This window comes from Copadichromis virginalis, linkage group LG23 (assembly GCF_057382275.1).
Source record: "Copadichromis virginalis isolate Kocher_CV1m ecotype Utaka linkage group LG23, C_Virginalis_male_GT1.1, whole genome shotgun sequence".
Lineage (NCBI taxonomy): Eukaryota > Metazoa > Chordata > Actinopteri > Cichliformes > Cichlidae > Copadichromis > Copadichromis virginalis.
In genome coordinates, this window is record NC_140639.1 from 46999861 (window position 1) to 47013311 (window position 13451).

The following is a 13451-nucleotide window of genomic DNA, read 5'->3' on the forward strand; positions in this document are numbered from 1 at the left end:
GCTACTTCCATCTTTTATATACAGCTAATAAGTAACCACACGTAGAACCTGCTTATGCAAAAAATACAGATAAAAGATGCTGCCATGAAATTAGGAACCATTACATTTATGAGTGAATGAGCTACCGTGAGGAAATTAGAGCATGGAAATCCAAAGCACAGTTTAGATGACAACTTCAAGTTACTGTTTGTGGGCAAAAAGATTAGGAAGTCTTCTCAGGGGACATAATATTTAGTTTGAAAGCAGACGCCACCACCTGGAGTAAGTCGCACATCTTTGTTAAAAGACTGGATGAAACATTTTTAATCGTGTGCGAGAGACGTTTGGTGACAGCAGAGATGCTCTGAGGCTGCAGGAGCGAAGAAGTGAAAGATGACAGCAAATTGGAAAGGAGAAGATGAACTGAAGACCGTCTTCTGTCTTTCTCTGGGGAGGGCAGGAACCCTTGAGCTTTACTTCCCTTTTTTTTTCTTCTATCACACTGTTTTTACCTTCTTCGTTCCTTCCACCACCCCTTCCCTCTCTCACCCCTGCTGTCTCTCCCTCCCTCCCTCCCTCGCTCTCTGAGACAACTTCAAAGTGAAGCCCTTTGGCCAATCAGCCAGCTGCAAAGATCTGCACCACTGCTTTCCTTTTCTCTCTCTGCTTGCGTGCGTGTGTAATCTTTCAAGTGTTCGAGCGCGTGTGTCCGAGTTGAACATTTTGAGTTGACCCCACACAGAGCAACACACACGCACACACTCCCACACTAACAGCGATCAAGCTTCAAGCAGAGTGGTTTTCAAGAACCCCTTACACTCGCCTTGGGGGACGGAAGCGCTGTGCACTCGTCGTTGTTGTGTGTGTGTCGAGTGCATCCACAAACTGGCAAGCCTCCCATTGTTCCAGCTGTATCTTCAATGTTTCAGACGTGCTGTGGTATTTCTGCCTTGCACGGGGATCTTCTGCGAGGAGGTATATGGAAATGCAACGTCTCAACAGCACAGTCACTGTTTAATAATTCAGCCTTTAAGTGATTTTAACCATTAAAATTAAGTGAGAAGTATATAAGTATACGAAAAAAAAGTGGTATCTTTTTCCAAGAGTAAGGCCTCTATAAGAAACAATGTCCCCATTTCAGACAGGACCTTTTCTTTTGTGAAAGTCTTCATTAGTAGAGTCTGGCTCTGATCCCAGAGTGAGATAGAGGAATGAGCTAAAAGGAGAACTTTAATGTCCACCTTTACTGGGACACATTCCTAAACTCAATCATTCATCGTTTATTAGAAGGTTTTAAGTTAAATCCGTGTCATCCAACATATCATTTGTCCTCTCATGACAAGACCATCCATGGCACAGAGTGATGAGCACGTGCTTCCTAATACAAACATCAGCGACGTGAAGGAATTTTAAGGCCAGGCGTTCTTTGGACTTGCATATAGATCACCAGTGGCAAGACTTAAACATGTCTTAGTATTTTCATAATGTTTATGCAGCTGGAGTGCATGCATTATACAGTATGCTACTCATGACAGCATGGGGAGTGCAGACTTCTGAGGGAAAACTGTCAGAACATTTTAGATTTTACGAGAAATGGCTCCAAGGTCTCACGACTGTAGTTATTCCCGGGCAGTTTTTTTTTTTTTTTTTTTTTCCTTTTCTCCACACGATCAAATTAATTTGTACGTCACTTTTCTTGTTTTGCAACCCAATCAGCACTACACTTTAAGACACAAATTCACCACAAATTATGTTGTCCAAGGATAGGGATCATTTCTATCCATCTACATGTTTGCTAATATCCAAATGAATCCTTATTTTTTTTTTCTATGATGATCCCAATTCTTCCATGTGTTGGTTTCCAGGCATAGAATCACACAGGCTTAGATCTGGTTACCAACTATCTGGGGTTAACTGGTCCCAAAGGACACATCTATATTTCCTGACCGGTTGCCAGTGGTTGCTATGAAATTGATTGCTAAAGCCCCGTTCACATAGGAATAGAGCCCGGTCAGTAACCACCAGGTCCTGCTCGTCGAGTGGTGGCTAAACTGTGAAAAGCATGATGAAAACTGGAAGCAGAGACTTTTTTTGCCTTCAAAATAAAAGTTTTACCTTTTGGAAAATATTGGTAGCAGCAATAAGGCACAGCTTTTACTTTGAGGGTGAGCGTTCAACGTTTCCTGTTTGCTTTGCTGTTTTTCCAAGTTTCATTACAGCTCAGTGGGGTACAGGCAGCTGGTCAGGGAATAAACGTTTCGCTATTGAAACCAATTGTTGCAGATGGTCGCTAAACGCACTCTAGGCTAGTAAATGCATCTCTGGGACATATACTTACCTTCTTATTGGCAATTAACCAAACAGTAATTCGTATTATTTGTCAGATTATTGCAACTTGGATTTGAAGCTGCACAGAAAGGTAACACTCTTCTTGGCACCCACCTTTCGTTGAAAGTGGACACACGCCTAAGAAGAACTTAAGGCTGTGTAAAATCTTACAGTTGTCATGAAAAAGGGGAAATTGACTGTAGCTTTCTTACTTTCTTACTTTTATTTTTTGTACCTGGCTTTAAAACTGCTTTTTAATGCTGCAAAGCAGTTTAACATGGGAGTCTGTGGGGATTAACTCAGCAGGGACCCTCATAATTCAGCAGACCATCTGCACATATTTTAAAAGTATCCAGAACAGAGTGAGGAGCGGTGAGGGGGCGGGCAGACTGTCAGGTTAAGCGCTCCTGTGTGAGGCTTCCATCGAGGCCTAGCGTGGACCTTGACCTGCTGAACCTACTCGTAGATTTCAAGACTCGATGAACGTTCGAAATCTGAAACTAGATCCTGGTTCAAGACCCAGACACATATTTTTCTTTATCTCATCCCTGACTGAGAGTTTTTCTCACAGATTAGCTGCCACTCTGAACTGTATTTAAAGACTTACCTGACTGAGGTGCAGGTGAGAATTCCCACGTCTTGCGCAGTCTATTAAGACATTAGCCGGTCTTTAACCTGCCAGCTCCCTATTACAAAGTCAGTGTGATGCCAGATTGGTCCGATTTGCAAATCGTGCTGTGTGTGGTGCATCATTCACGCTCCAACTGCTTCAGAAAAACACCGTCTCCACTTCGACACAGTTTCTGAAGCAGACTACGTTCTGCTCCATGTGAGAGAGATCCTGATCTACAGCTCCAAAAGGTTTCACATGTAAAAAATGGCTTTTCACTCCTTCCTTCCACTTAGACGCATAGCATGCAAAAGCAGAAATTACTTGTTAGTAAACTAATTTTAAACATAACCCGAAAGAGCCTCAAGCGTTTTCCTTTTTTCTAACGAAACGGCCCAAAGCCAACCTGAAAACTTCATTGGGTTGCAGAATATAAAGCCATTAAGGTGTCAACACTGAAGGCACACTTGAAATTGTAGCTATAAATCTTTATAGTTGAGGGCTTTGTTAGCCTTGCAGCAGCGGTTCCCTTTTACAAATTTATAGCGGGTGCCGAGCTCTGGTTTTGAGCTACCATCTGCTTTAGCTACAGTGCTGCTGTTGATTTCAGCATATCAGAGAACCCGCAGACTGTGACTTTAAAGCAGTATTTATCATCTGAGGGCTGAACTATATTTTCTCCCCGCAAGCTCACATCTACTGTCTTTCCTCAGGGACCCGAATGCCGAATTATCGTATATGTAGGTTTAAAAGCAAGCCTGTGTTTGAACGAGCCCTTTTGATCTCAGCAGAGTTTCTCTGATGTTTGTTGTCTGTGTCAAATGTCTCTTGAATAAAGCTCATTTGAACCGATGTGCTGGCGTTTGCAGGCCCATCCTTCTCCATCGCCATCAAGTCGGACGATAGCAGCGTTTATCCGTGGGAAACGGCAAAGATGGAGTGCTCGCTCAGCGTCTCCGGATCCTCGCCAAAGACTGGTACAGTGCGCACACACACACACACAGCATATATGGAGGTACTGTATGTGAGGTTTTCTCACGTGCACTCATAAATCACGATCTGCAACTGTTGCAAGCTCTTTTCATCTTTTTCCACGCATGCATCGAGACACTGCTGCAGCTCCCACATGTGCAAATTCATACAAACATTTCCTTTGCCTTCTTCACCTGTCAACCTGTCAGCAGCAGCCTTAATAAGAATGATGTGATGATTAAGAGTTCTGCATTCTTTCTCTTTCCTTTGTGGTTTTATATTCGGGGCTTGGTTACTTGGTGCACTGTACTAACATTTCTATCCATGCTGCTTTCACTCATATAGACTTTGAGGTCCGTACTGTTAGGTTTCAGTTTCTTCTGATATGAGAAACCACAGGTTAAAAAGGGGGAAACGGTAAACAATATTGTGTCACATCAGAACGCCAGAATGAAGGGTTTGCTTTCAGTTAGGTGGTCTAACCAGTGCTGTGACTCAAAGCAGCAACCTTGCCAAGTTTGTTGAATTTGCAAAGAACAGCCCAGCCTTCCTACCATCAGGTCAAAATCTGTAATCCTGTGACACAGACTGTCATTGAGTTCATGCATACAAATTCAATTATTGTTGGGCAGGTTAATTATTTAATCAGCAGAACATGAATCAATAACAGCTTCAACACACTGTTATGTTCTCTTCTTCCAGTCTCTTCAAGTGTGAGGACTTTCCACCCACTGTGGCAGCTGCACCTTATCTTAAATTGGCTGTGGTTAATTAAATTGCCATACACAAAGCATACACTGTATATAAAAAATGGACACGATGGCCTGAAAAGTAAGGCCTAGATTATACTCCATTGCTCCATGACACAGAGAAGGAGTAAGTCTGTTATACTTCTTTGAGGTCAACTTTGAGTCTCCCTGGTGTGTGCTCATAGAAAATCCACACGGTCACAGACAAACAGTCACACGGACATCCGCAAGAACCCTCGGGCTTATTGTCCGATGATGGAATTTCCATGATTGGGTCCTTAGTGGACCCTAGTGCACACTAACAGACTCGCAGAAAGTGTAATCCCGACTTAAAGAGGACACCTTTACTACTGCTTTTGCCCAGCAGGGTGCGCTACCACTGGTTGAAAAATGCTGCCCAATTATAAATATAATATAATAATATACAAATATTCCACATGATGCACTTGATGTTTTTGTGTGTGTGTGTGTGTGTGTGTGTGTGTGTGTGTGAGAGAACCGGTAAAATTATTCCTGGGATGATAAAACTCTGAGCCACTGACACAGTGCTGGTAGTCTTATTATTAATCCAGTAATCAGTGAGCTTAATTATTAGACTCGACGCCATCATAACGTCTGTTTTTCCGCAGAATGTTGATGTGCAGCTCCTTTAAAGGCTTACAGACACACACTAACTCATACACTACTGCACTTGAGCACACGCACACAAAGACACCTGCACGTGAACATCAGATCTACCTCATCCAGGAGGTGCTGTCAGAAGTCTTGTTTTTTTTCTGTCTTTTTTTGGCCTCCTGCTCATGTAAGAAAACCTTCCAAGAAAACAGCTTAAAGGCTATTTTATGCCTTAGTTTGCTCGTGTGTATACTTCATTTCATTGGCAGCCTGTCCAGGGTGTACCCTGCCGCTCACCCTGTGACATCTGGGATGGGCTCCAGCCCCCCAGCGACTCTGAAAATGATAAGCGGATGAAAATGGATGGATGGGTGGATTAGTGCATTATTTATTTATTCATTTTTGCATTTAGAAAAGTGTTTTCTTTAAATCTGATTATTGTGTGGCCTGTAAATACACCAAACCCTTTAGTTATTTTGAAACGCTGTTTGCAGACTATTAAAATTTCTAAGAATATACATTTGATAGCTGCAGAGTAGACTGAACATACTATTAATTTATACATGTTTTAGTCGCATGTTTTAAGCTGTAAACTGGTCGTATGAGTATATGCAATAGAAGTTAAATAGAATTTATTATTTCCATTACTGTACATGTACAATGTTCTGTGACACTGGAAAGTCCCCATAGCACACCAATGGATGCCTCCTGTGGGAACCATCTGTAGTATAACACACTACTTCTTTCTTCTCTCGGTCCATCTATATCTCCGTCTGCCTCGCCCCCCCCCCCCCCCCCCCCCCCTCCTCCGTCTCTCTTTCTCCATCACTCTAAACATCCATTCATCTTACGCCCTCCTCTTCCTCTTCACTCTGTACTCTTTAACTTGAACACATCACACGACGGTGCGCATAACTCACCACCTCGCTCGGCCCAGCTGTCACTGTTTCCCTCAGATTTCTCTTTGCGTCCTTCCTGCCCCGTCCAACATGCGTTTTCTATATTATATCCACATAGTGAGCTGATAAAGCACAGATGGATAGTTAATGCTGCGTTTTAACAAGCAGAGCTAACAAACAGAGATGAATACAATTTCTTTTCTTTTTTTTAATCCAGTTTTTACAGCCATGATTATTTTTGCGCCTGTGTCCTTGTAGGTGTGCATATGTGTAAGCATTAACACAGATGTGTAGAGCTGCAGGGATTGTGGGGGGTTTGCACCAGGGAGCGGAGCCTTCCTCTCCATGACAGCTGATAAAGATGCTACACGTGGATATTGATGTGTTCATTGTAGGAGGAGAGAGAGTCAGGAAAAGCATGTTGTGCACATAAAATGGTTTATGTTCTGCTGTTGGCCGTTAGCCTTCCTCAGACAGGCAGTTTTAACGTTTAAGAATAAATACTGTATGTGGCCATCAAGTCAAGAAGTCTCTTTCCGTTAAAGCAAGTCACCTGGATTCACTAAGGAGTCAGCTGGTGACGACATTTCAACCGTTTCAAACTAACATACGCCTAATTAGCTAGATAATAGCTTCAGTTAGCAAAAATCTGTCATTTCACAGAGTAAAAATAGTTCAGTTTTTTTACTTTTATCATGAGTATCTCAGTAGAGTAAGAGGCAGAAGTTTCAGAGATAAAAAAAACTGTCTCTAAGCTCGTTTTCTTTTCTTTTTTTCTGCCATCACGATGGCGCACGTTTCCTGATTTGTGCTTCCTGTGGCCGGGGTTTAAGTTAAACTGTAACTAACGGGCTCAGTGCTAATTGCAAATCATTTGTCACTTCAGCATGTGTGTGCTGTGCAACGCTACGGCAGTAGGAACCGGCTGAATTACTTGGGCATTTCTGTATCGGTGATCATGCTCTCAGCGCAACATCTGGTTCCACTTTGTGCATGAATGAAGGCGCTTTGAGTCACACTTTGCTCTGCAAGTAACATTTGGTCTGAAAATCGCTCTCATTCAGCACCTGATCGGCTTTCATTTGTTCCCTCTTTTATTTATTTCTGTTTTCTGACGATCGCAGTGGGTTTGTGAAACAGCTGGCAGGTTGTAGCAGATGTGACTCAAACAGGAGTGAAGGGGGGAGTGCGTTTTACGGCTGCGGATTAACGTAGCACAGCTGGAGCGGTTCTTTATCATATATGAAATACATGTTTATTAATGAACTAACAGGTTATATACATCCAGGGGAAGTATACACCCACCAGTCACTTTATTTAGTACACTTTGTCATGAAGAATTAAGCTAGCTACCTTCACAACTGTCTTAATTCTTCATGGCACAGATTCAAGAAGGTGACGGAGGTTTGGTCCATATTCACGATGTGAATTTCCTGTTTCACCACATCCCAAAGGTGCTCTATTTGATTTAGATTTGGTGACTGTGGAGGCCATCTGAGTACAGTGGAGTTATTGTCACACCCACGAAACCCGTTTTGGGACATCACACATTATCCGGCTGGAATCATGATTTCATGTTGTGTATACAATTCTGACCTTAACATCTAGTTGAGTTTAGAGCTCATCAGACCAGGCAGCGCTTTTCCAGTTTTCCAATCTCCAATTTTGCCCATCTGCTTACAGGTTTGACACGCTGTCCATTCAGAGATGCTCTTCTGCACAATTTGTCAATAACAAATGTATATTTGAGACAGCTTGGCCATGCTGGTTGGATTTGTTTTCCTCTCAGACTAGTTTCTGTGAAGGTTAGAGAGAGTTGGACAGATTTAAATGCACAGACAAAACACCGAGCTGTATCAGTTCATGTTTGATCTTTGAACGCTTGCTATAAATAGGCATTTTTCTGGGTAATAACACGTGCAGTTATATCATTGTACGTATCGCTGCGGATGATCATGTGACCAGAGTTCTTCTGTGATCTAGCTAACCACAAACACTGTTTATATTTAGGGGTTAAACGACTGTGACAGGCAGGTGTGTTTAAGTCTGCGAAAGTGGTCGAAAGCGGGACAAGTATCCATAACAAACAGATTACACACAAGTTAAAGGACCAATTAGGAAACTGGAATCGAGTGACATGCAGCAGCAAAGGTGTGGCGTGTAGGTTTCCCCAGTTTGGACAACCGCCAAATCTCAGCTTATGCAGGTGTCCTTGCATCAAACACACAAAGCTTTTTCTTGGGTGCGACAGCAAGTTGTATAATAACAGCTCGTGTTTGTGTGTGTTCTAATACAAGTGATTTGTTACTGCCTTGACTCTGAAGCTTATTGTTGTGACACAAGAAGGAAACTAAGAAATTACTGAAGAGGTTGAGCAACAGTCTGTGTGTGCGTGCGTGTTAGAGAGAACAGTACATTCCTTAGAGATGGCCAAAAACGGCTCTCCTGTCGGAGCTTGCTTTAACAGCGGGCATGGTGAAACACAATTGCGTACATAACATCCCGCATTGTTCCTCACTGCTTAGTCATTCAGTGCTCCTATTCACTGTTACGCTGACTCAGCCCATTATTAGTGAAACTACTGACTCCATACGTGTAAGTGCGTTGCTACGTCAACATTTATGGAGCGACATTACATGAGTCAAAGGAACCTGTATCATGTCGCTCTGTCGTCTAAGATATTTTAATATTTTTTTACAAATGAGCAGGATTGAAATCGGTTATCATGTCATCCACAGTGGACTGTAATTGTGCAACTAATTAATAGTAGATTTTATCCCAATTGGAAGCTTAGGGTAAGAATTGCTAGCCAAGGAGACCCTTGTGTTCAAACAGGATAACTTCCCAATTGCAGATTGTTGATCTTTGGTGCATGACGAATTCTGATCAGTAAAATGGTAAATGGCCTGTAGTTGTATAGCACTTTTCTAGTCCCTAAGGACCCCAAAGCACTTTACACAACCTGTCATCCACCCATTCACACACACATTCACACACTGGTGATGGCAGCTACATTGTAGCCACAGCCACCCTGGGACGCACTGACAGAGGCGAGGCTGCCGGACACTGGCGCCACCGGGCCCTCTGACCACCAGCAGTAGGCAACGGGTGAAGTGTCTTGCCCAGGGACACAACGACCGAGACTGTCCAAGCCGGGGCTCAAACTGGCAACCTTCCGATTACAAGATGAACTCCCAACTCTTGCGCCACGATCGCCCCAAGTAGGAATTCTGTTTATGAGTCAAAATTATTGCGTAATGAATAATCACTTCCTATGAGGTGTACTGGATGCCCTGTTAGACGCATGGATAACTGTATTCAGGTGGCAAAAGAAAGAAATGCATCTGTCACGATCCCATTAAAGGTGATTCTTTAACCTGCTCCTCATTCACAAGCCCTTCTCTTCTACCATCATCAAAGCATCTATGACAGGGGTGTCCACCTCCAGGCCTCGAGGGCCGGTGTCCTGCAGGTTTTAGATCTCACCCTGGGTCAACACACCTGAATCAAATGATTAGTTCATTACTCTGGAGAACTTCAGGACATGTTGAGGAGCTAATTTAGTCATTTGAATCAGCTGTGATGGATCAAGGACACATCTAAAACCTGCAGGCCCTCGAGGCCTGGAGTTGGACACCCCTGATCTATGAGAAGATGCCTTCTAATCATAATGATGGACATGCTGTAATTCCTGTTTCCTGCACCATGTGGTACATTTTCAACCATCTTGCCACATGACTCAAACATGGAGTCTGTCTGGTTTATATCATTCTCTTACAGTTTGATGAACTGCTATAAAATGCTTACTCAAACATCCTTTAATGTCAAAGGTATTTAAATTGTTCTTAAACCCAAACCTACAAAAATGTATTTGCGCTTCATCTTTAGTGCTAATGTTCATGTTAGCATTTATTAGTGGCCAACCGATATATGATATCAATATTTGGGGATTTAAATATTTGATAGAGACACAGGAAGCCACAGGTTTCTGTAACATTTGCTACGTGTAGTTATTTGGGAGTTCGTGTTAAGATAATCTCGCTGTGTGGTTTAAAAAATAATTTTGGTTTGCTCACAAGCTTAAAAACAACAGTTACCAGCAGAAAAGTTGCAGAGTGCCCTCTGATGGACAAACTATGCAATATCAACACTAATAACAGGGTTAAAGCGTTAAAAGTGTTAAAGCTCCAGTCTCTTCTTTACATTTTTATTTTCATTTATCAGCCATTAGCAAATGGCCAGCATCGGTCAATGGTTGGTTCTAGCATTTAGCTCAAAGCATCATGAATACATAATAAGTCCTAAGTTGAACTTGTGTGCATGCAGTGAAAGTGGCAGCTTTTAGTTGGTTTTTAACTTGTGCGTGTTTGATTAGTTTTTAGCAGTACCACACACCGATACCTCCACACAGCCGCTGGAGTTGTAGGTAATTATTTTTCAGAAATCTGATGGTGCGTGGGATAACTTCAGACACGATTATTGGCGTTCAAATCGCATTTCAATTACCGTCACCGCTTTCATCACCTTCTGCGTGGGGAGTTTCACGACCCCGGTGATGACAGGAGAATTAATTGTGGACAAATATGTCAGGTTTACAGGATGTTATTCCATAATGATCGGATGCTCTCTTCCACCCCGCGCTGAGATTACTTTGATCCTTTGTTCTTTTAGAGTTAAATTTAGACCTAATTTACTAATCAAGCAAGAGTACCACCCTCCATGGCATACAGTAATTGGACAGTGTAATCATTTGTAAATTAAAGTTTATGGAAGATTTTTCTTACCCTAACTCAAAGATTGATGTGTGTGTTTGTCTCGCTGTCTTTGACCCTGTGTTGTTTTGCTTTTCATTAACTCGACGTGCTGCGTGCGGATATGCAGCCTTCATTACCCGAGGAATGAATGGCATGTTGTTGCACTCGTGGAAGTCTGCACTTGTCAGATGTTGCATGCTAGATGTCAGTGGAGGGGAGATGACATCACCATTAGAGATAGTTTTCTTTGTGTTTTGAAGCAGTGCCTCTAAAAATGTGACACTTTTCACAAGATACCACTGTTTTTAACAGCCTGAAATTCTATTGTTTAAGTAACAGCATATCACTCTGTACCTGCTGGGGAAGGCATAAAGCTTTATTCCTCAGTGATTCACTAGTACAGACACACACTGTTCTTTCCCCTTCCAAATGAGGCATCAGGCATGCAAGCAAAAAGAAAGCTAGATGGCTACAATTAGCAAATGCCAACCAAGATGGTTGTTAAAGGTACTAAACTTAACCAGTGAGCTTGGGAAAATAAATTTGCATTTGAAACAGCTTTCCTCTAAGTAGTTTGTATCACTGCTGTTTACTGTAGTGTGTCTCATAGAAGTGCACAAAGATATTTATAGTAAAAAGTAAACATTGCATTATTCCAAGAAGGTTTTGGTGAAAATTCTTGGGTAATTCTGAGGAAAAACAAATGATATTGAATCCTGTTGGCACAGCGATCATGCCTACATTTGTCTGCCAGCAATCCCTCCAGGTCCACAGTTTTTTTTGTTTTTTGTTTTTTTAGAGAACGAGGGCCTAAAAACACGGTTTGGAATAAAACCACGGTACTGGCAGTCTTTTCCTGATTATCTGATTGTGTTTAGTTCTTTTATTTATGTTTGTTCCTTTAAATGAACTCCTCTAGCATATACCATATAGCAGGTTTACCAAGCTAATAACTGGCTTGTATAATTTACTAGAAGAAGACCCAGCCAAAACATTTTATAGAAAGTACGGACCGTAGGTCAATCAATTAATCAATATAGGTGGTATTTACCGTAGCCAGCAGCTGATTATTTGTGTATGTATTTATGTAGTTTGGCCGATACAGGTGTTGGTGCTTACTTCAACTTAATATACACTGTATGGGAAAAAGCATTGGGTCACACCTCTAAATCTTTGCATGCAGGTCCCAGTACCACAGATGTATAAAGTCAAGCATCTAGCCGTGCAGTCTGCCTTTCCAAACATTTGTGAAGCAATGCATTGTTCTAAACAGCTCACTGAATTCAAGCATGATGCTATAATAGGGCTTCACCATTGCATTTAGTTTGTGAGATTTGTGGAATATCTGGGAGGGAACAATCAGCTGTAAGTGGTATTATTGCAAAGTAGAAGAATTTAGGAGCCACAGCAACGGCCACAAAGTCGCTCCAAACCTCCTCCCTTTGCAAAAGTGTCTCCTGGCCAGAGAAAGACAGGATTGGAGTTTATATGATGTAGAAATGATTGTATGGACAAATCCGCATAGAAGTATCGCCCAGCTCTGCAGTTTGGAGACAAGAACCTCTGACAAACTGAGTACTGCACACCTGCAAATCACCAACCCACAGACAGACACATGATGGACAAATGACTGCCTGCTGATGAAGGGTTCCAAAGGTTTTGTCGACTGAGTGCCAATTTAGGGTGCCAGCGTATGAGTGAGCGCCGCACATGAGCAACACAGAAACGCATCTAGTGTTTCCAGCGTGTCTCTGTGTAGGACGGTGGTTTATGTTAGAATTGAGTTTTTTAGTTTTTGACAGTTTTTTAAATCATTAGTCGGGTGGCGTTTACATTTCTTGACACCAGCTATACTTGTCAGTGCTGCCGTGATGGGAACAAGAGATGAAATTAAGCACAAATATTCACTTAACCATGCTCTGCAGCGCTGTGCACTGGAAGCTCGTGCCACATTACTGCTGAGGAGGTGGTGGCAACCAAAATGGCGCTAAAAGGAGATGTGACGTTGGCCTTAATTTGGTTAGACTGCTCATGTGGCCTTTCTCATGAGATACAAAATACTGATTGATATAGTTTAAACAAATTAACCCAGTTCGTGTGTGTATAGTAGAACACGATAACTAACTAAAAAATGCGCACTGCAAGTTTGAAGTTTTATTTTAAAATCAGGTTGGGCGATAGATACACAACGATACTCTCTTTCGCTCCTCTCCTCATTTCCTCTTCAGTCTCTCCTCTCTTCTCTCCACTCTCACCAAATAACCCAGCTGTCTTCGCAGGGCCGACAGGCAGCCGTTAATTAGCCAATCTCACGCTCCGTTAGCCGGCCGGGGACACAGAACGAGGTAGAGAAAGAATAGACCCAGAGCTGGAGAGAGATGGGAAGAGATGGCGGGAGTGAATGGTTGAGGGTGGGGGGGTTGTGGTGGGGAGCTAAACAGATTGTTAAAGTGAGTGAGAGTGGAAGAGAGTGAATAGAGGAGGCAGTAAATGGAGGGAGAGTCGTTGGAGAACACCATGCAAAGTTTCCTAAAGAGAGAGATGA

General features: G+C 42.4%; 1 protein-coding gene across 1 annotated transcript in view; it reads left to right on the top strand.

The window, feature by feature from the left end:
- ptgfrnb (prostaglandin F2 receptor inhibitor b) overlaps window positions 1-13451 on the top strand; it is a 75264-nt gene that overhangs the window by 42519 nt on the left and 19294 nt on the right. The window contains exon 11 of the mRNA XM_085449468.1: window positions 3787-3894. Coding sequence (XP_085305594.1) covers window positions 3787-3894 — 108 coding nt within the window. The remainder of the gene's footprint in view (window positions 1-3786; window positions 3895-13451) is intronic.